The sequence below is a fragment of the Alternaria arborescens genome (genome assembly GCF_004154835.1).
Source record: "Alternaria arborescens strain FERA 675 chromosome Unknown contig_6, whole genome shotgun sequence".
Classification (NCBI taxonomy): Eukaryota; Fungi; Ascomycota; class Dothideomycetes; order Pleosporales; family Pleosporaceae; genus Alternaria; species Alternaria arborescens.
Genome location: NW_021167861.1, coordinates 790098 through 811621, shown reverse-complemented (window position 1 = coordinate 811621; position 21524 = coordinate 790098). Strand labels below are relative to the sequence as shown.

At 51.2% G+C, this 21524-nt stretch overlaps 11 protein-coding genes across 11 annotated transcripts; 5 read left to right on the top strand and 6 right to left on the bottom strand.

Annotated features, from left to right (window-relative positions):
• Positions 1-129: 129 nt before the first annotated feature.
• Positions 130-2037, top strand: AA0111_g3516 (hypothetical protein; the record flags this gene model as incomplete). Its single annotated transcript, XM_028649409.1, has 2 exons — positions 130-508; positions 578-2037. The coding sequence occupies 2 exons, from the start codon at positions 130-132 to the stop codon at positions 2035-2037; spliced, it is 1839 nt and encodes a 612-aa protein (XP_028508889.1).
• A 2448-nt stretch (positions 2038-4485) lies between these two features.
• Positions 4486-5454, bottom strand: AA0111_g3515 (hypothetical protein; the record flags this gene model as incomplete). The annotated part of the gene is made up of 1 exon (XM_028649408.1): positions 4486-5454. One exon carries the CDS (start codon positions 5452-5454, stop codon positions 4486-4488), a length of 969 nt encoding a protein of 322 aa, XP_028508886.1.
• A 271-nt stretch (positions 5455-5725) lies between these two features.
• Positions 5726-6874, top strand: AA0111_g3514 (hypothetical protein; the record flags this gene model as incomplete). Its single annotated transcript, XM_028649407.1, has 1 exon — positions 5726-6874. The coding sequence occupies one exon, from the start codon at positions 5726-5728 to the stop codon at positions 6872-6874; it is 1149 nt and encodes a 382-aa protein (XP_028508887.1).
• A 153-nt stretch (positions 6875-7027) lies between these two features.
• On the bottom strand, positions 7028-9184 carry AA0111_g3513 (hypothetical protein; the record flags this gene model as incomplete). Its single annotated transcript, XM_028649406.1, has 1 exon — positions 7028-9184. The coding sequence occupies one exon, from the start codon at positions 9182-9184 to the stop codon at positions 7028-7030; it is 2157 nt and encodes a 718-aa protein (XP_028508884.1).
• Positions 9185-10180: 996 nt separating this feature from the next.
• On the bottom strand, positions 10181-10633 carry AA0111_g3512 (hypothetical protein; the record flags this gene model as incomplete). Its single annotated transcript, XM_028649405.1, has 1 exon — positions 10181-10633. One exon carries the CDS (start codon positions 10631-10633, stop codon positions 10181-10183), a length of 453 nt encoding a protein of 150 aa, XP_028508885.1.
• Positions 10634-10957: 324 nt separating this feature from the next.
• On the bottom strand, positions 10958-11977 carry AA0111_g3511 (hypothetical protein; the record flags this gene model as incomplete). The annotated part of the gene is made up of 2 exons (XM_028649404.1): positions 10958-11719; positions 11768-11977. The coding sequence occupies 2 exons, from the start codon at positions 11975-11977 to the stop codon at positions 10958-10960; spliced, it is 972 nt and encodes a 323-aa protein (XP_028508882.1).
• Positions 11978-12380: 403 nt separating this feature from the next.
• Positions 12381-13415, top strand: AA0111_g3510 (hypothetical protein; the record flags this gene model as incomplete). Its single annotated transcript, XM_028649403.1, has 2 exons — positions 12381-12743; positions 12795-13415. 2 exons carry the CDS (start codon positions 12381-12383, stop codon positions 13413-13415), a joined length of 984 nt encoding a protein of 327 aa, XP_028508883.1.
• Positions 13416-14054: 639 nt separating this feature from the next.
• On the top strand, positions 14055-14852 carry AA0111_g3509 (hypothetical protein; the record flags this gene model as incomplete). Its single annotated transcript, XM_028649401.1, has 1 exon — positions 14055-14852. The coding sequence occupies one exon, from the start codon at positions 14055-14057 to the stop codon at positions 14850-14852; it is 798 nt and encodes a 265-aa protein (XP_028509162.1).
• A 363-nt stretch (positions 14853-15215) lies between these two features.
• Positions 15216-16682, bottom strand: AA0111_g3508 (hypothetical protein; the record flags this gene model as incomplete). The annotated part of the gene is made up of 1 exon (XM_028649400.1): positions 15216-16682. One exon carries the CDS (start codon positions 16680-16682, stop codon positions 15216-15218), a length of 1467 nt encoding a protein of 488 aa, XP_028509161.1.
• A 168-nt stretch (positions 16683-16850) lies between these two features.
• Positions 16851-20021, top strand: AA0111_g3507 (hypothetical protein; the record flags this gene model as incomplete). Its single annotated transcript, XM_028649399.1, has 1 exon — positions 16851-20021. One exon carries the CDS (start codon positions 16851-16853, stop codon positions 20019-20021), a length of 3171 nt encoding a protein of 1056 aa, XP_028509168.1.
• A 344-nt stretch (positions 20022-20365) lies between these two features.
• On the bottom strand, positions 20366-21396 carry AA0111_g3506 (hypothetical protein; the record flags this gene model as incomplete). The annotated part of the gene is made up of 2 exons (XM_028649398.1): positions 20366-21309; positions 21363-21396. 2 exons carry the CDS (start codon positions 21394-21396, stop codon positions 20366-20368), a joined length of 978 nt encoding a protein of 325 aa, XP_028509167.1.
• Between the last annotated feature and the right edge of the window lie 128 nt (positions 21397-21524).

Here is a 21524-nt window from a genome sequence, read left to right as displayed (position 1 = left end):
TCCCCGCTCAACTCCACCCCGCCCTCACTTGTTGTCCCTCCCAGACCAGGCTGTCTACGCGTCACCGTCTGGCAAGACACACTGTCCCTCATGACTTCCAGTGAGCCTCCTCCTCCTCCACTATCTGCCATGTTTCGCTCCCGGCTCACTGACCTGCCAGTCTTCCGCATCGTCCTCAGGGACACAAAGCGCTACGACACGTACGGGTCCCGTGAGTTTGATCTGCCACTCAACGCAGAGTTCCCCATTGGTCGGGCCTCGAGCAACATCTCCAAAAAAGACCTCATGGCCGCGCCTCACAATGCCTACATCGACAGCCCCGTCATCTCCCGCCAGCACGCCGTCCTGTCCGCCAACTCAACCAGCGGCGTCCCCGAAGTCTATCTTACTGACAAGGGCTCCATGCACGGCACCACCGTGAACAACCAAAGGCTGCCTGCCAACAAGCCAACCAAGTTGAAGGTTGGCGATGTGCTTCAGTTCGGGACTGACGTTAACCGCAATGAGGGTACGTCCTCTCGTAGGCCCTCCACACAGCCCCTTGTCCAAGCTTCTGAACTGACATTACCTTGTACAGAGTTCTTTGTAGCCCGCACCTACACCTTCGAGTCACAGCTTTCACGTCCATTCTCTCTCGGCTTTACTGTCCCTGACCCTGAAAGTGACGACGAGGAAGTCGCCGAGCGTCGAGGCAGCCAGATCGATCCCTTCGTCATCGACGACTCCGATGGTGCTGAAGACCAGTCTGACCAGGATGACCAGGAGGTCACGATGATGATGGAGCAGGTCCTCCACCAATCTGAACCCGGCCACTCCTTCAGTCCCGCCCAAGAAGAGTACCCTGAGTCTGCGATGCGTACTACAGTTGTGGACCAAGACTACAATGAAGAGGACAGACAAGATGCGGGTCTAGTCTGCGACTTTACCCCACGCCGCGATGATTCACTTGTGCCTGCTAGCCCTAACGCATCCAGTGATGGGGAAGACGACGACGCTATTGGTACCGACTCCGACAGCCAGGCCGGAAGCATTGGTAACTCAGAGATGATGTCTGACTCGGAACCAGAGATCGGGGATTCCCAGGATGAGGATATGGACGGGGCTGACCATAACAATCCCACCACATCTTCTTCCAACAAGGAGAACGAGCCTTCTGGCAATGCCGCAATCCCTTCCACGGCTCAGTGCTCTATGCAAAACCCTTCTACTCTTTCACTCCGGGATGTCTATATGTTAGACGACGTAGCCAACGGTCAAGCCTCGCTGCCACGTATCCACATGTTTGGCATGCAGGGTTCTGACAACAACTCCATGTCCAACAGCAACGTGTATGCAGAGAGCGCACCTCCACCTCTTCCACCACGTCCTTCGACTTCCAGAGTAGCACCTTGGTGCAACCCATCCTATTCCGCATTCTCATCACAGAGCGATCTCCAGGATTGGTACTCTGCTGAGGACATGTCGCAGCCGAATTACCTAGGTACAAACTTTGGCGACAGACCTTCTCTGTTCAGTCCAGCGCCTCCTCCTCCAGTGCCAGAGTCCTCTGAGACTCGTCTTCCCATGTACCACTTCGGTAACTGCGCTAGCCAGGCAGTCCAAGCCAACCGACTTCAGACACCTCCACCCATGCCCGTATCAGATGTCGAGACCTCCACACCACTGCAGCCAGGTCGTCGGACCAAGGTCTCCATTGAGGAGATAGTTGAGGAGCAGCCGCCCACACCTGAATCTGTAAACAACATGAAGCGCAAAGCTGATGTGCTTGAGGCAGAGGAGCCTGCAGTAGCCTTGGATGAGACACCTGAAGTCATCATTGGTACCGAGAGTGCCCACTCAGAACCGATAGTCGCCGTTGCAGCCGCCGATGTCACTGCCGTCCAGACAGCTGCAATCATCGCCCAACGTCCTAAGAAGACCCCTCGCTCTGTTCTTAGCAAAGTGCTCAACAAGGCTACCTACCCTCTGCTGGGCGCCACCGGTGCGGTCGTTTCTTTCGCTCTTCTTTCTACTCTTCCTGATACCTTCTTTGCCTAGGCTGTGACGGGCGCAATGCCCATGACAGCCCAGCATCTTCCTTCAAGGCGTACAGGGCGGGACTAGGCGTACATGGTGAGGCGATATTAGGATCATGATATCAGTGGAGCATGTACTGATAACGGCAGTCAATACTGGTGGCGTTTCGAGTAACGCCAGAAGAGTCAGATTCTGCGCGCTATGGGTGGTATATGGTTCCGGTTCGGGCGGCGTCCTGATGTTTCGGCTTTATGACACGCCACCATGAGTAGCTACATTTCCTTTTGTCATGATAATGAGATATATGTCACGAAAGACACAATTCATGTAAACTGAGTGTGGCTTTCAAGTGATGCGGACGTTTTCCGTAGGTTCGTGTGTTGTCTGTCACATAGCTGGCTGTAGAAATTTACCAAGAACGCTTACCCTCAAACGGTAAGGCGCGAGAAGCTTGACGACGACCTAGTTTCCATACAACTCTCATTCACAAGAACAACAACAATTTGGAGAATACAAGATGCTCCAAGAATCAATCAAGACCCTTTCTCACTTCATATAGTTTATTTGGAATGCTGAAACTCTCTCAGGGCTACATTGATCGTTACCGAGTAATCCCAGCCTCATCTATCATGGCCTATACTAGCGGCCTTGCTCAACTGTACAGCATCTTTGTCGTCTTCCTCAGGCTGCAGCAGTACGTCCATCACCCTGCGCCTTATCTTTGTTGAGATGGATGTCCATAGTGGCTTGTATATGGGTATACTAGCACACAAGATGGCGGTACATAGATGAACAGATGTCCAGAGTTCTGCTCGATGGAAGTAGACTGTAAGGGATCAGTAAAGCGCCATAATCCGCGAGTTTTGGTATACGTGCTCTCACGAGGATCTACAAGTTCCATCCTTAGAGCACTGGTAACAATAACAAACCCCCCTAGTGCGAATATGGATGCGACGCCAATCTTCGCTCTTAGTGACATTTGAAGAGTAAACGCTGTTCGAATGGGCAAAAGGAGGATGGCTACATCCGTGAGCACATCTACGAGGAGGACAGAAAACACCATCGCTACCCAATTCCCGCATTTTGCTCCATCATGTTGTTCTTCTGGTAACCAAACGAGCTTGAGCGGCCGGCAGATGCGTAGTAGGGCCACGATGGCAAATATCAACCAGGTCGATGCGAAGGCCATGAGGCCTAGCGATACATCTCGATGGAGATCGCTAGCGAGAAAGATGCGGCGGTAGAAGAGGAGGGTCGATATCTTGCATGTATACTGAGCGGTCATGGCAAGCATGATCGCTGCAAACATAGCCTTCAGTACAATCAGAAGACGTCGGATACAGATGCGAGAGCGATACTAACCTTGCGATATACCGGCGAAGGCACGAGAGATTCTTCCGTCGCTGTGACCTCTATGTCGTCTACATGGGAATGCCTGAAATTGGTAAAGAGCTCCACGACAATTAGTGGACATCCGTCATCTGAGAGTCAAGAGATTTGCCTTGTAAGACGGTCGCAATGGCGCCGTAGTAGAACAATAGTGTCAGAAGGATGAACACGTCATCCGCTCTGATGCCCTATTTTGTCTTCATCTTGACGCATATGCGGGTGGCGACTGCGATGCCTGCGATCATCCCGCTGATGAGGTGAGCCATAAAGAGCTCGGCGTGGTGGGAACTTAGACCGAACATGATGACGATGAAATTCCAAAGATGGCGGCGTCCGTAGTGACAAAGCTGCGAGACCAATTCCAAGGCGACCCAAAAAGGGTAGCAGTGGCGCAAAGGATGCGGTATATATGCAATCAGCAGAATATAAAGAGAAAGTAACCCAAGTGTAAATCTCCCAGCCCACCCAAGTGGTGTGCCGGGTAGAGTTAGATTGAGAAGCAGCGAAAGAAGCTGCCTCTGATAAGTCTGTTACAGAAAGAACTTTTCAAGCTGAGAATGATCCAACGCGTATGAAGGGTGCAACTATCAGGGCGCGCCTTCCAAGTAACCGTCTTTTCGTTTGTTGGTATAGATAGAAAATTTCTGCAATATCATCCCTGTCACATTCACCTTCTATTCCTCACATTCACTATCCGCTTGTTATTGGCTCTATAAAATGCTGGTTGTGGTATAGATGCGACTTGTGTTGTAGTCCGAAGCATGGAGATTGCAGAAGAAGGCTGACCGGGCAGTGTCATGTATTACCTAGATACATTTATCGTCAGTAACAATGTAGTTGTAAGTGGCTCGTCTCGTCGGTTGGTCTTCACGAACAGGAGGAAGTCAACGACTCAGTAGAATATTGCAGCTATATATATTTGGCGTGTTACTGCGATTGGGAGCACCTAGTCTAGCAGAAGCTGTAAGAGTTGTGCTTCATGAAGAGCAGCTGGGTCCCAAGAGCAACAAGAACGGCAGCACGCTGCTTGTATACCTACGATGCGCCATAAAGGCTTATGTGCTTTATGTGATGCAATGCCTATAAGTGGCCTGGTAGAAATCTCCTCTTATTCGCCTCTGCCCAACCTTTATCGTGTGCAACTACCACCTCAACCTGCACTTGTCCATCGCCTTCCTCTTTTACGTTGCCCTGCTTCAAAAACCTTGCGATCTTTTCCACAGTAGCTGCTGCTGCATCAGTGTCAGCGTGTACACTTCTCAGGCCACCCTTTCCATCGTCGTAGAGAGCGATACCCTTCTCGCCACTCAAGATTCTTGGGTCATGACAGCAATCGCCGCCGAGGTACACCCATTCCTTTGGCCCAATGCGAGCGAGAATATTGATGTGTCCGAAAAGGTGGCCTGGCGCATCGATGATGTATAGTGATCCGTCTCCATAGAAGTCTATCGTAGCAGGGAAGCCTGCCAACGGTTTCCACTCGAGTTCTGCTAGTTGGTTCTTGAACGCTCGTGGCCCTTCTTCCTTACGGACTGGAGGCAGCTCGCTCGTTCGATCATCTGGCAACTCATCGGAGTTAAATATCTCAGCTGGATAAAGAGGCCCACCACCATTCGCAAGAAGATGCATAGTTCCACTTCCGACGACAAATTGCGCTTTCGTAAAATCGCTGGGCGTGCCAACGTGATCCCAATGCACATGACTCAGCATCACGGTGTCCACTTCTCTTGGGTCTACACCACCTCTTCGCAGACTTTCGGCCACATCTGGGCTAACACTAGTTGGCTGACGTTGAGCGATATGATGCTGCTGCGCTTCTCGATAGCCGGCAAAATCGCGTTTGAGACCGAGATCAAAGACGAGATTGGATGAACCATGTCGAATAAGAAAAGAGAGGGAAGGGACTGTTGCACGCCTCTCCGGGTCGGCATTTGTAACGAAGAGCTTCTCAGGAAGCGTGAGCTGACCGGCTTCCAGGGCTGATATAGTAACATATGTTTGAGTAGGGGCTGGTGCTGGAAGAACGACAATACCATTACTTGGCGTCATGATGGACGACACAAGAAGGGGTCGGGGGGTTCACAGATACTGAAGATGCTGAAATGACGCCAAAGACCACATTGTGGTTGGAGAAGCCGCTTGCCTGCATCTCATCCTGCAGCCCCACCCCGCCTCTTCACTACCCCGCATGCGGGGTTAGTTCTTCTGACAGGAAGATCTGCCAGATGTTTGAGCGACCATAGCATGCAAGTATATCAAAGAACCACAAGCAAACGCAAGCTCGCTACGTCGTGTCAGTTTGGCAAGCTTTCAACCCATGATGTCTTTCACTCAACCCAAATCGATGCAAGCGCAGTATTTGGAAGCGTATAAGGAACCATACAAGTTGAGATCGGTCCCAATACCTCAGCCATCTGAGTCGCACGATATTCTCATTCGCGTGGATGCTGCTTCGTATTGCCATACCGACTATGTTCTTGCAGAAGGACAGATGCCTGGACTGCCGAAGTCGTTCCCACACGTTGGATGTCATGAGTTTGCCGGAACGGTAGTGTCACACTTCGAAAGCCCCAGCAAACAGGCCAGCGCATTTGAGACCGGTGCAAGAGTTGGCGTACCAGGCCGCTCATTCCATGCTTGCGGCGACTGCTTCGAATGCAGGAACGAACGCGTGGAAGATCCAATCGCGATGGATGAAGGAGGTTATTCGGTGAACTGTATCAGTGCGGAGAACAATGGACTGAGTAAAGACGGAGGGTTTGCGGAGTATGCTGTGGTGGATGCAAGGCAATTAGCACCCATACCAGACACTTTAACAGCAGTGGAGACTGCGCCGCTGATGTGCGCTGGTGTGACTATCTATGGAGCGCTCAAGAGAAGTGGGCTGAAGGCAGGTGATAGAGTCGGTATCCTGGGAGCTGGTGGTGGTCTTGGACACCTGGGATTACAATACGGCGTGAAGATGGGTTACAAAGTGCTGGGTATCGAGGCAGCAGACGGGCCTCTAAAGCTTGCGCAACATGTCGCTTCAAGACTCGATCCAAGGCCGTATATCGTAGACGCCAGGAAAAGAAAAGCAGCCGACGTTGTTCAGGAGATTGGTGGACAGGACAGCAAGAAGACTCTTGGTGAGATGGGGCTAGACGCAGTGATCGTGCTGCCCGAGAGCCAAGCAGCCTTTGACTACGGCATAACGCTATTGAAGTCACATGGAACGTGTGTCGTCGTATCATTCCCTGAGAAAGGGTTTCATGTCAACTCGCGAGACATTGTCTTTCGTGACATCAGGATCATCGGCAGCCTAGTAGGGAGCAACAAAGTGCTTCGTGAGATGCTAGAATTCTCTGCAGAACATGGTGTTCGCGCATTGTCGACTTCGTTCCCCTTGGAAAAATTGAACGACCTTGTGTCTGAGTACCTCAAGGCCCAGGGTGGAAAGCTGGTAGTGGACATGTCTCTTAAAGCGTAAATCAAGTAACGGGGTGTATCCGCGCGACCCATCTCTACCAGCATAAGAAGACTTCTTTGCACATGATATAGTGACAATAGAATACCGTGATGGGGAACAAGGGTCTAATCCAGGAAATAGTCAACCTTCAACTTGCCAGCTTGAGTCGGCTGCTTACCCCGACTCGAGCATATCAGCGTACAGATTGAGAGAGCTTCCAATCACGTCAACTATGGCCCACGTTTGTGAGCCTTTGAAGATCATCGCCCAGACCCTGAGCACTCCTGCGCTTAGGTGTCGCGTAAAGTTGGGCGATTCGGGCGTAACGCCGGCTGGAATAGCAAACTCAGTCTCATCCAACATGCTCTTCACTATCGCAATAATTTTGTGCTCGTCTTCCGTGACCGGCGGGTCTGCTTTTTGTACTGATAGCGCTTCAAGCCATTTGCTCATGAGGTAGGCGCACTCAAGCGTACACAAAGAATGTTGAATGCTCCAGATGAAAGACTGCGTCTTAGCCACAAGACGGTATCCTATCTTGATAGGTATGGAAAGTGCGTGAGCCGAGTGCAGCACTGCTCTTGTAATTTTCGGTGAGCGCCTTATCGCAGGTCCAGCGCGGAAAGCATTGGCAATTAACAAAGGATCCCTTGTTTCTAAAGCCCTGCCTGCTGTGTCTACGTATAGACGGATATACGCTAGACGGAGTAGGGCTGTTGAATTGAAAGCAACAGGACCGTTTTGGGACATAGGGTCCAGTGAAGACTCGGGGTTTTGACGCCAACCAATCTGCCAATTCCGCAAAGCGTTCTCGAGCGATGCGACGTCCTCTGTGCTGAGATCGCCAGGTCCTTCAAAACGGCAGCGAGCCACTTGTCGTAGGAAGAAAATATGCTGTATTAGAGCATGAATCAAAGCATAGTTTCCAGACGAGGAGTTACATTCTGTAACATCCCGACCATCTTTTGTAAACAAACGTTTTAGTGCATCCTGAAATAGAACTTCTGGTGCGCTTTTTTTCCTCGCTTCCCTCCACAAAGCTTCTGTAGGTGCCTTGAACTCTGCTGCACTACAAGGTAATGGTAATTTAACCTCGCTCGTTAGCATGAAGGGCGGAATGTTATAGACAATGCAATGTAGGTTAGAAAAGCCATAAACAATAAACTTAGTCCTCTTGATCGTTTCGCGTCGGACCCAATCTGGCCAGGATATGTTCTCTTGAAGGCTTTCAGTCTCTAGCCCATCGTCTCGAATCAGTGTGGCTAGGATGCTCTGGATCGCGAGCGCTTCTCGGAGAATTTCTTTATGCTTGGCCCAAGTACATAGTGCCATCAGCAGAAGTAGGGCTTGCGCGGTTTGCATGAGATCCTCTCCAAGACTAGGGCCATTAACGTCAGATGGCAGACCCAGAGGTCCCGAAACGGAACCTTTTCGACGGGGACTTTGCGCATCATTCTGTTGGTTTTGTGGTGACGAGCGATCTGACTCGGAATAATGTTGAAGCTGCACCAAGCGCGAATCGCGCTTCCTGATACGCTGCGTTGCGATCGCTTTGCTTACGTTAAACAGCTCAACACCTTTTTCCCCTTCGAAGGTATATTGCGCACCGATAGCTGCTATTGCTAGGAGCAGCTCAATGGAGCATGTCTCCACTGACATTGTGGGTATGTGAAGAAAAGGCATGTGCTCGTGGAATCCGTTGATATATGCAGCGATATACCTGCACAGCGCTAGGCGGGTGGGTAGGACAAAATCGCTGGGTATGACAGTAGAAAACTGGTGAAGCATTTCGATGATACTTTGCCGGTCCTGATGCGAGATATCTGCAAAAGACCGTCTGCGTGAGGGCTGATCTTCCGGTTGCAAAGAAGGGAATCGAGAACCGAACCGCGATAGCGAAGGCGGCTCCTCTAATTGAGTAGGTCTCCAGCCAGGTGTAGGCGCTGTTGTTCTATCTGGCTCGGTCAAAGCTTGCTGACCGTAGCCAAAAGAGTCTGGCGAGAAGAAAGGCATGGGCTGTTCGGTATTAATCCAGGACGCGAAATGATACGAGTTTAAGGGTTCACTGTCAAGAAATGAAGTGAGACTGTCAAGCGACTCGCCAAACGTCGACTCGTAGCTCTGACCAGAAGGCTCTGTAAGCATTGCTGAAGGTGGAACTTCCACCGACGCAGCGATAGTTCCAGTATGCGAAGGCATTGGTGTCTGCATCGCATCATGAGATAAACGGTTTGCCATGTTACCCTGCAGAGCTTGATACTCGGCTGCCATCGACAGTGCTGTCAAAGAGTAGCCGCTGTTTTGCCCAAAAGTCAGAGAAGCATGTGACATTGTTGGCTGGTGTTGAGACGATGGCATATCTAAGACTGCAGGTGAGGACATCATGCTGGGTATCTCCGGCACTGGGCGTCCAGCATCGAAGCTCGACCGCATTCGCTTGTGCGGCCGAGTTTCGACCGAGCTGTATGTACTCTCAGCTGGGGTATGCTGATGATTCTGCTGGGTAGTCTGCTCTTTGCGATGGGTAAGTCGTTCATGGCGGACGAGCAGGTCACTTCAATGCAGTCTTTAGCCGACGCTACTCGTAGATATGAGCGTGCCATACCTGCGTGTGAACGAATAGTTGCATTCTGAGCAGCTGAAGGGCTTCACACCGCTATCTTGATGTATGTCAGAGATAGCTTGCGATACGAGTCGCACGACTTACGAATTCGCTCATGGCGCTGCAGATGCTCGAGCCTAGCGAAGGCCCTTTGGCAGTGAGGGCATTGGAACCGCTTTTCCTTCTTCCCAGGCTGAGCTTGCGGAACTTGCTCTTTGCTGATAGCGGCTTCCATCAAAGACTATTGCCGCCTCTACCACTTACACAAGACCCAATCGCAAAAGGCTTAGTAAATGATACCCAGATTTTGGAGCAGCTTGAGTAGCCAGACGGAGGTTGGAGACTGCAAGTGGTGTTCGACAAGGTCGGAGAATGGTTGTGGGATTGTGGGGAAGAGACGGGAGCGCGGAGACGCGACGGTTCATATGCGGGGTGCTGGAAAGAAGCGGGAGAGCGACCAATCATCACGTTTGTGGCATGTGCCCACAGCCCGAGGTTCACGTATCATGATGAAAAAGATTGGACGCAGCAAGGGTTATCGGACAGTGTCTTGTAAAGGGGAAGGTACTGTGAATGTTCGTATGCGTGTGGCTATAGTGATCATCGTATATGTCATCCCAACCCGGGCCGGATCATCCCGGGTGCCACGTTCCCAGCCACCTCCAGGGCTGCCACGCGATCTGACGCGACACGTTCCTACTACCATCATCACCAATTGATCACCACTATGCCCTTTCACTCCTGTTGCCCAGTTCTCGTGGCATCTCGCCTTTCTCTGCCATTTCGTTTAGGACCTTTTCAGCTGTTTTCATGGCGTCGACGCCAGCTGGCACCCCACAGTATGTGGTTGCGTGAATGATGGCCTCGCGGATTTCGAGCTCGGACAGACCGTTATTCCTTGCCCCGCGCACATGTACAGCAAGTTCGGGAGCGCGGTTGAGCGCCATGAGCATGCCGATGTTGATAAGACTTCTTTGCTTCTTGTCGAGACCTGGCCGCGTCCAAGCGTAACCCCAGCACATCTCAGTAACGAGCTCCTGCCCAGCTCGCGAGAATTCTGTAGAACCATTCTCCAGTGCACGGTTGACATACTCGTCTCCCACCACACTCCGTCTCATCTTCAGCCCCTCATCAAAAAGCTGCTTGTGTAGGTCGTCAAGCTTCGGGTCGGTCGACATACTGGCGGTGGTACGGCTCGATATGCGAGGAGAATCGATCTGGCTCGGGCGAAAGTGGCTTGTTCGACTTGCTCAGAATGAATATTTGAAGAAGAGAGAAAAATGATTATTTGTTGCCTGTGGTTTCTCAGTAACAACCCTGCCTACCTAACAAGATATCATGACTACCCCGCGTGGGCCACTTCGTGGCCGGCCTTCGGCCTTTACCCCAAGTATCCCCAACCTACTCCAACTTCAGCATGACGCTAACGGGACCGATCACAAACAGCGAATCGCGATCCAACTACGCTGATATTGAAGAGGATGTATACGACCAATATCTGCTTATGCGCCATTCGTCTCGGTTTGCCAGTCTTCCTGCCCACCAAGGTAGCGATACACTACACGCGAATCCAAGTCCCTACAACGCGGATCATTGGCAGCACCATCGTATGTCTGTAAACCAACGTCCCCTAAAACGTTTCGTGACCCTACCCGCTTCGCCATATCCACCGCCAAACCAAAGTCTTTGCGCATTAGCTGCACTTTAAAACCTTGCTTCCAGCCTCCCGACGATGGAGCCTCAGGGTATACGTGTGGGACAGGGCAGAACTTGTCGCAGATGGTGTTCTGAGCAGTACCCGCAGCGTATACTTTGGCCAACGTCCGAGGGTCCAGTCCACTACGCATACCCATGTCGAACGCTTCTGAGCAAGCTATGGCGATTATGCCCGAGAGGTAGTTGTTCGACAACTTTGCCGCAAGCCCGAGTGACGGTCCCCCACAGGGTATTACTTGCCCGCCCATCAGACCCATCAGATATGTAAGACGCTCGATATTTGGGTCTGACTCTGCACAGCCTAGAAAGAATGCGATTGTGCCTTTGATGGCTCCTACTACGCCGCCACTGACTGGGGAGTCATAGAATGAGGCCGAGGGGAACGTTTTCGCAATGTGATCCTTCACGGCGAGGCTTGTTGCTGTGTCTATGGTGGAGCAGTCGACGAGCAGCTTGCCCGAGATATCGGTACTACAGACACCATTCTCGGGGTGGAGATACACGGATCGTACATGTGAACCTTCGGGAACCATGCTCAAGATTGTGTCCTGCCTGCTTGTCAGCGATCAGCTTATTGCGACGACGTCTAGACCTACAACTTGCTCCGCAACGTCTTTGGCGCTTTTTGCTTTCAACACTCGATCCGGAAACTCTGCACATGCATCGTCTACCATCTGTTCGACTACATCATAGACCCAAATGCGTGAATCCTGAGGCAGTTTGTTGGCGAGATGTGAGAGCATCGGTCTTCCCATGGCACCAAGGCCGATGAAGCCCAGTCTTTTGAAGTCGTACGAATGCGCCATGGTGGAGTCGTGTGCTCAACGGGCGTTGAAGCGTTAACCCTGGAGCCCCAGGCTCTTCAGCCTGTTATCAAAGACTGGCGATGAATTTGAAAGGTTGTTTTTGGACGTCGAGAAACAATGCACGTCAACATTGCCGTTCCAGAACGCGTCGTGAACGAGCCGCGGCTGGTAAAGCGGGGTGGGGCGTCCCCAACGGACACTACTGACTAGCAACCCTTACCCCAATGTCTCTCAACATCGGGGATGTTCGTAGGCTAATCAAACAGAGGTCACACGTGCCATTTCTTTGCATCTGGGTGTCTAGAAGAGCACTTACAGATGTCGCCCCAGTCAGCTGTAGTCTTGTGACACTATCTCTAATCGACAATCGCTGCGGACTATTTGACTGTCTCTGTTGAAGGAGATGGCTACCGACAACATATCTATGGATTCTGATCTTACGAACACAGCTGTTGTTACTGTGCACGCATTATCGAGTGGCCACTTTTCGCTTCCAGAATACCAATTCGTACACCCTGTTTCTCGAGATGCGCGCCGAACCGTTCCTTCACTGGCGTTTCTAGTGCAACATTACAACCACAGCACAAAGAAGCGGACACGCATTGTCTTTGATCTGGGGTTGAGAAGGGATGTCAAGAGATATGCGCCAGCAATACAAAAGCATGTTGAGACGAGACAGCCAATGAGTAACGACCCGGACGTTACTAAGAGTCTTGCGAAAGGTGGATTAGCACCCAAGGACATCGACTATGTGATCTACTCGCATGTAAGTCATATTACCTCGCGTTACAGATGGTAGGTAACATGGCTGCGGCAGGTACATTGGGATCATATTGGTGAACCTCGAGATTTCTCCACATCGACCTTTGTCGTCGGCCATGGCTCACTTGCTTTGCTACGTGGCACTTCACCGTCTCTGCGCGGTGGTCATTCCTTTTTCGAACATGATCTCTTGCCAGAGGAGCGGACGATTGAACTATCAGAACCTTCGGCACGCATGTTGAAAAAGCACGATTCATGCATGGCAGCAGGGGACATCAACTTCGGAGGCTCCTGGCAGCCACATGGAAACCTTCCTCAGGTTCTGGATCTCTTCGGAGATGGTTCACTTCTTGTCGTCAATGCACTCGGTCATCTGCCAGGCCATATCAATCTTCTCGCACGAACTTCCCCTGATCATCAAATATACATGGGTGGTGATGCCTGCCACGATAGACGACTCCTGACTGGCGAAAAAACAATTGGAGAATGGAACGATGCTCATGGACATGTCTGTTGTATACACGCCGACAGAAAGCAAGCTGAGATGACGATTGAAAGGATCAAAACTCTAGAAAAAGAGGGTGTGGAAGTCATCTTTGCACACGACATCGAGTGGGAAAGCGATCCGAAGAACAAGACCCGATTTTTCGGCACGCAGGAAGGCATGGGTGACTAGCTGCGGAACGCATATATGACTTCTGTTCAATAGCACATGAGCGCACACATCATATCTCCCATCATTTACGATTTCGCAGGATCTGGCGTATTGGCGTCAGATGCGTTCCCTGTCACTACCTCAAAGAGAGAAATTGAACATCTCTTTAGAGCAAAGTAATTATACCTACTACAAAAAAGCCTGCTAAGACCTTCTTAGACATAGATAAGAAATCAAGAAGTCTACAATACTATTAGTCTTTCTAAAACTTCTTCTTACAAGCTAAGGTAGGCGGTAAACTAGGGCATGTTGTTCCTATACCCGTTTGGGTTTTCTATTGTATACGGTGCTGGCGTTCAGTTAGTAGGTGTGGTGTGTCGATCCCTGTGCTTCCCCACACTGAGGAGTCGGGGAAATGTGGGGCCCTTCTGCTAACCAGCGCCTCCAACAGTACACCATCCGAGGTAGAAGCTAATTGACACATGAGAGTGTGCAACTCGCGCCAATAGACGGAACATGTAAACTGGTGTCAGTGGTACTATATGCAATATCTACTCTAGCTTCAACGTTACCATTGCGAAGATTCTTACGACGAGTCCTCCTAGAGTACCCTTTCAATCATCCGTACCAAAACAATAAATTTGATACTTGTAGACCACTATGGAAAAGCCCCTTTTTTCAATTTCTCCAGAGAACCAGCACTTGAAAGACCGCTTCGATGCCGAGCTCGGCGCTGCAGCGTTTGATGAGTCTTGGGCTAGGCTACTCAAACACTCCCCAGAGATGTTTGCTGCGTCACTACGCCTGACAGCAGCACCAAGAAAGACTGGTCATCTCTCCCCCAAGATCCAGGCACTGATCTCTCTGGCTGTAAGCTCAGCATCAACACACTTGCACGTTCCCAATATACACCGATATACGAGCGCCGCCCTAGCAGCAGGCGCTTCGCGAGAGGAAATCGTCGAAACGCTTTGTCTCACATCCACACTTGGTATTCACGCCTCCACAGTCGGCGTACCAGTCCTCTTTGAAGTACTCGAAGAGCGTGGCGAAGCCATGCCAAAAGGCATGTCAAATATGAGTCCCCAACAACTCGCCCTCAAGCAAGACTTCGAGACAAAGCGCGGTTACTGGAATGCGTTGTGGGAAGAGATGTTACTTCTCGCACCCGAATTTTTCGATGCATATACAGAGTTTAGTTCGGTTCCTTGGACAAACGAGGGTGGCAAAGGAGTACTCGAGCCCAAGGTCAAGGAGCTGATATATTGTGCATTCGATACTGCAGCAACGCACATGTACCAGCCGGGACTGAAGCTGCACATGCGGAACGTGTTGAACTATGGTGGGACGAAAGAAGAGATTATGGAGGTATTGGAGCTGGCGACGCTTTTGAGTATCAGTACACTGGATGTGGGATTGAAGGTGCTAGACCATGAGATGGGTACCCCCCGAGTCTGAAGTCATCCGCACAACGAAGTGTATACCTTGCAGCCTACATTATCTCCTGATAAGAAAACTTACAAAGATTAATAGCATTGTAGCCTTCTAGGTTTTCTATCTATATCCATATAGCTCTTGTTATGTTCTTTTGTAGTAGGAAGGGGTATGCTAGGCGCGGATGATGTCCATCTTCTCTCGATAAGAGGCTATGAGTCGTTTCCACTGGTGTTAACATGTAGCCTTGGTAAACTTGAAGAATACCGCACTGATCTGCTAAGATGAGACTCGCAGCAACTGCTTGCACTTGATGGTTTGCACCATGCCATAATTCGATTGTCATGCCGTGCTTTTACAATGACCTGTCATGGTTCGGTGCTCACTCTATCTTAACGGGCTTACAGATCTTTCTACAGGACTACTTGTCCTTCCCGTGCCTACACCAGAAGCAAGCAGTTCAAGCCTCGAAGCTTGAACCCGATGCTTCTTCATAACTTCTACCCATTCTTCTTCAACATCCTGCTCTTCGGTCTCATTTGTGTCTTCATTTAGCTCCGCCCGCAAGTCTTCTTCCAGCAAAGCAATCATCATGCTGAAGTCACCACCCAATCTACCTAGCGAACCAGCACAGTACAAGACCTGCGTGAGAAGCGAATCTCGTTGCGATCGGTCTTGTACGTTTGGGAGATATGTTCGCAGAGTGTCGAACAGCATTTCTACGAGATGTAGTGGAAACGTTGCAAGGGCTGATGGTATGGGTTGGAGGGGGTTGGAAGTGGTGACTGGCTTTACAGCTGGGGCACTCTCATCGGATCCTGGCGCTGGTAAGGCAGAGGGGAAGATGCTCTTGTACATGGATATAATGGCGAAACTCTGCTCGCGGAATACTTCAAGGTACTTCTTCAAGTACTTTTCGGTTTGTTGGCCTACCGCCCAGCCGGCGTCGCCTCTGGCTGGACTTGCCGTCCGCTTCTCTGTCTCTTGGTCGGCAAGTTCGCGTAGAGGATCCAGTGCGCTGAGCATCAGCTCAAGGCAGACTAATCGACAAACTAGAAATAATGCGCCCAACGTGCCTTCTCCACTGCCTATGCCAGCTTGCTTGGTTGACCACGATTCGTCCAGTTCAGGCGCCACGCGTCTAAGCCATCCAATTGTTCGCATGGCACCTGCCAACTTGATGCCTTGACTCTGGAGTGAGCTTATTAGATTGGTGGTCATGGTCTTCATTTCCTGTTCAGCCTGAGCAGTGAGCGAGGAGACGAGTTCAGAGGTGGGGTATAGGGTGTGGAGGCGCTTGATGTGGGCATGAAGATCGAGAGCCGAGGCATAGTTCGCGTTGGCGGTGGCCGTAGACGAAGAGGCTTGCGCGGCGGCTGTAGAGGAGCTGATGGCGGAGGAGAGGAGGGTGGGTAGGTCGAGCACATCGGATACGCGGTCAATGTTCCGAGATAGCAGCATGGCCTTTCTCCGTCTGTCTAGGATCGCATTGTCTGCCCCTCTACTGTATTTATCAGAGAAGCTCTGTGCAGCTGTTTCCAGCTTTGGTAATTCTTCCTGGACCGTTCCTGCATCTTGTCCTATCTGAGGGAGTGTCTTGCGTAGATGTAGCAGGTGGTCGGTCGAGGATATTATCGGCTTGTGTGAGCGTTTCGAGAGGGCTTGTAATGAGCGTAGTATAGATTGCGAGCTTTGTGACAGTGACTGTTGCTCTGAAGACGAGAGAGCGGCTAGGGGCAGGGTGGTGAGGCGGGCGAGGTACGTGTTGGTAATGGCGTCGTTCGGGGAGGGCCGTAGCTGCGCGTCTTGCGCGTCGAAATAGGGTATCAGCAGTTCGTAGAGGGGGTCGGCCATCGTGGGAGGTTTCACGGCTCCAATGACGCGTGCAGAGGTTCAATGGCTTGTCGAGAGTAGCCGTGGGGGGTCTATCGGGCGGCGGGCGGAGGTGCCACGAGGCTGAACCCTGTCACTTTTAGCGCCCTTTGTACTTCACATGCGGCCTCTGCCGCTGCCGCAGGACTCATGGATCGCGACGACTCCCACGCAGACGACTTCAATCCTCCGGACCACGGCGCACACAGCCCCGAAACGCCCACCGCCGTTGAGCGATTTCTTGCTGAACTGTTCCAGAGCCGCCTTCTCATAGACAACTCGGCTGCCGACGAAGCTTCACCGATTTCGCCGCGACCGCTACAATCGAATATTAATAATCTCGTACCTTTCTTCAGCGCCTCGAGTACTTTCCCAGTGCTGCAGAACCCACAGAATACTACACAAACATCACACGATACAACGCCGCACGCCTCGACACGCCAAATGCAAAGCGCGCAGGATGTCGTCTTCTGCGTCGAGGATACCGTGGGACTCAAGGACGACAAATACAGCGTGGGCATAATAGAGCGTTCTTTCGGCGACGTCGACTCACACGAGCCCCGGCCACAGCGCGACTATCCCGACAACATCGAGCGCCATGCCGACATTCCCCTCCAACATTTCACAAAGTTCATGAAGGACGGCATCCCACCGCGGGGTACAGTGCTAGTATCATGGCAGACACAGTACAAGACGGAATTGATACCAGAGGCAAACCTGCAACTGCTGGATCGTGCGCTGTACGTGGGCGACGTGGTAAAGAGAAAGGCGGAAGATCATATGAGCGGTACTGTCATTGGCACACAGGCAGTCTGCACCCTGTTCCCGGCCTCGCTGTTCAACGGCGGCCAAATCACACAAGCAACCACCGACGACTTATCGATACGGAACGTACCAGCTGACGAGCTTATCAACGTGCACGAGTTCGTCGAGGGCGCTTTGGTCGTCTACGGTGACTGGGTGGGGCGGGTAGAGAACGTATACGACGAGGTTGCCATCAGGCTGGCCAACAACTCGGTCGTAGTGGTCGAGGATCCGACTGAGTTGGAAATGGACGACACTACACTTGACCGATTCAGCGTGGGCGACACGGTCAAGACCAAAAAAGGCAATTTGCGGCGGGGACGCTGGAGATTCGGCGCCTATGATCCCAGTGTACCACCTGTGGGTATGGTTGTTGAGACACGACCATCAGATATCGACGTACAATGGCTATCAAGAAGCATCGGCGCCCGCAACGTCGCTTTCAACGCCGACGAGCCGCCGGCAACACTTGGCCGAGATGAATTTGAGAGCCCCACCTTCTACAGATACGATGCCTCCGGAGGCACCGCCACCACACTCCCTGTTTCTGAAAACGGAGTCGACAAATCATACCATGTTACTGACGTAGCTGTGGGTGACCGGGTGCGGTTCAAGGACATTGCTGGCGCTGCTGTCAAGTACGATGGCACCAACACATTGCCCAACGGATATCCACAAGGGAAGGTGACACGCATTGCGCGAACCGAAAGTCTAGGCTATGACCTCAACGTCTTTTTGGTCATGCAGACTCATAGTCAAGTCACCGTACAATGGCAAGACTTGTCCATAACACACGATTTGAGCTCTTCATTACTACCGGATCCTAACGTAGAAGACGACGATGAGGTCTGGCCTGGTGAAGTTGTCTTCTCGAAAGAGGGACGCGATGGTGACAATACCGAGAAATCAGAGACGAAGAAGCCTTCGAAAGTAGGTGTCGTTCAGACCGTTCAGGGTCGGGACCGAATAGCCACTGTACGATGGTTCAAGAATCCTTCCATTGAGTTCTTTGGCCCAGACCTACTTCCACCCTCCAAGACAGGAGAACTGAGCGATATTGTTGAGGACGTCAGTTTGTATGACATCTACTCTTTCCCAGCCCTTACACGAAGGCGTGGCGACTTCGTACTAGTACATCCCGATTCAATCGAAGGCGTACAAACACCGCTCAACGTTATAGGCCCCGATTGGTTTGGAGAAGTCATAGACTTGGGCCTAGACGGAAAGCTCACCGTTCGTCTTGGCGCTGCGAAACCTGTTGTAGACGTCAAAGTTCCTTACGAGAGTGTTACACTCGCCTACAGCAGCGACATGGCTGATGACTTCGGTAACATGGATCCGCTTGAGGGTGAATACATCGACGACTCTGACGAAGAGGATGATTCCGATTTTGATTCCGCGTCGTTCAATGAAATGTGGATTGAGTACGAGGGCATGGCTGGAGAGCACCCTGTGGGAGACGAAGGAGACTGGTCCACAGAGGAGGAGGACGATGATGAAGACGATGACGATGATGGCGATACTGATGCATCGATGCCCGATCTGGTGGACATCACAAAAGAAGACGTGGATACATCAAAGACCACTCCTGAAGACAAGTCACCGGAAATCAAAGAAGAGCACTCGATTGCCCAACCCACCGAAGAAGACGATACAGCGCCAACAGAACAAGAAAACACGGAAACGCCTGCAGATGGACCAGCATCCTTTCTTATCCTCGAAGACGCCCCACCATCTTCTCATCATTACCTCTCCCAATCGTCAGCTTCGTCATCAGCTTTTATGCGCAGGATAGCAAAGGAGCACAAGATCCTCCGAGGATCCCTTCCGCCAGGAATCTTTGTCCGCACCTGGGAGTCTCGGCTTGATCTTCTTCGCGTCCTTATGATCGGTCCCAACGATACCCCTTACGAATATGCCCCCTTTGTAATTGACTTCCACCTCGGCTCGTCATACCCACAACAAGCACCGGAGGCCTTTTTCCACAGCTGGACCAATGGCAATGGACCCGTCAACCCGAACTTGTATGAGGATGGCAAGATCTGCCTAAGTCTACTGGGCACGTGGCACACCGACGAGCGTAACGAGAGCTGGAGTCCTGCAAAGAGTACGCTACTGCAAGTTCTGGTCTCAATCATGGGTCTCGTACTAGTCAAGGAACCATACTATAATGAAGCTGGCTATGACGTCCATCGCTCAGCACCAGAGACAAAGCTGAGCTCCGCTCTTTACACCGAACGAGCATACTTCCGCGCCCGCGCCTTCATACATCATGCACTCACACACGAGGTCGCGCCGTTTAAAGACGAGCTACACTACCTATATCGAAGTCAAGAAGACAGCGCACCAAGACTTCTCGACAAAGCCATCGAAGCCGCCAAAGACATCGTCGATAGAAGCGCCGATGGCAGCGAAGAAGGGGAGCGCGATGGGTTGAGAAAAATAAGTCTAGGTGCTCTTGTCATGCTGAAGAGACAGATCGAGAAGCTAGAGGCTTTGAAGCAGTCAGGCGCATGACCGAGTAGTAGAGAAGGTCTTGCGTCGGGCTCCAAAGGATATGGCTAATGCTGCTATGACTTGATGTTCTTATATTTTCGCCTTTAAAAGTGGTTTACACCTTACCATTGTAGCGAAATAACGAAGCAAGAGGAATTAAACAACATACTTCAAAGTGCATGTCAACTGGCCTTAAATGTCACCATAAAGTGCTTAGCAAACCTCAAGGGCTTTTGATATGGTACGCATTGGTACAAGAAACCTTGAGGCATATCAGGCTATCCTGTCTGTTGACAAGAACAAGTCATATGATATTTCCGATCCAGCATACATCTGACGGAACCGAATATCATACGATTCAAGCTTCACTTTCGCTCACTCTCATTCAACCATTTATATACCACCCTTGCGTCTTTCCCTTTGTACCTTTCATCTTGCATCGCTTCGCCAAATGCCTCTAACGTCGGCTTGTCCAGTATAGTGCGCGCTCCCACCATCTCGGCAAGTTGACTACCCATGCCTAGTACCTTTGCACAGAGCTCAATGCGAAATCCGCCTTCATATCCCCTCGAGCTTGGTACGTTTGCTTGTATACCGGGTACTGGGTTACTTTTGCTAGTGACCCAACATTGGCCGCCAGAGACATTGATCACATCCGTAAGCAGAGCGACGTCCAAGCCCATCTTTGAACCAATGTTCAATGCCTCGGAAGCGGCGAGCGATGTGATGGCGCTGAGGTAGTTGTTAATGACCTTGAAGGCTGTGCCTGCTCCAATGTCTCCACAGAGAAATATCGCATCTGGTTTGCCCATATGACTCAGATATCGCTTCACGGTAGGGAAGATGTCCTTGTTGTTTGCGCCGGCCATGAAGGCTAGCGTGCCATCCTGCGCACCCATCGGTCCACCTGAAACAGGCGCATCTACAAAGGTCAACATCTTGCTTGCGCTGGAACTCTCTACTATCTTCGCGACCTCGAGAATTGTTGCTGTTTCGATAGTACCACACTCCATGATCAGCTTTCCCTCTCCGCCTTCTAGTTGTCTCTCCGCACCAGCAACCACTCCTGTTTCCTTATCAAGATACACCTTCTTCACGGCATTCGAATCCGGAAGCATCGTTATGACGGTGTCTGCTTTTTGTACTGCATCATATCCGCTTTGCACTATTTCCACTGGGCCTTGGCCTGAGGCGTCTGATTGGAATTTCTCAAGGGCGGAAGTGGATACGTCGCAGATCAGGAGGGTGTGGGAAGAGTCGAGACCTTTGCGAAGGTTGAGGGCCATGGGATATCCCATTACACCGAGACCTGTGGTTCTTCAGTGTCAGAGGAGATGACGAGATAGCCTGGAAGAAACACACCAATGAAGGCCACAGTCTTGCTTGGTGAAGACATGGTTTACAGAATCAGTTCGCTTTTTCGATTTCTGTACATGTGCTGCTTATTTCTTATGAAATATGAGAGTGTCTTTCGCAGGTGGTCTCTAAGGTTCTCGTAAACAGACCTTGGTGTGAACGACGTGC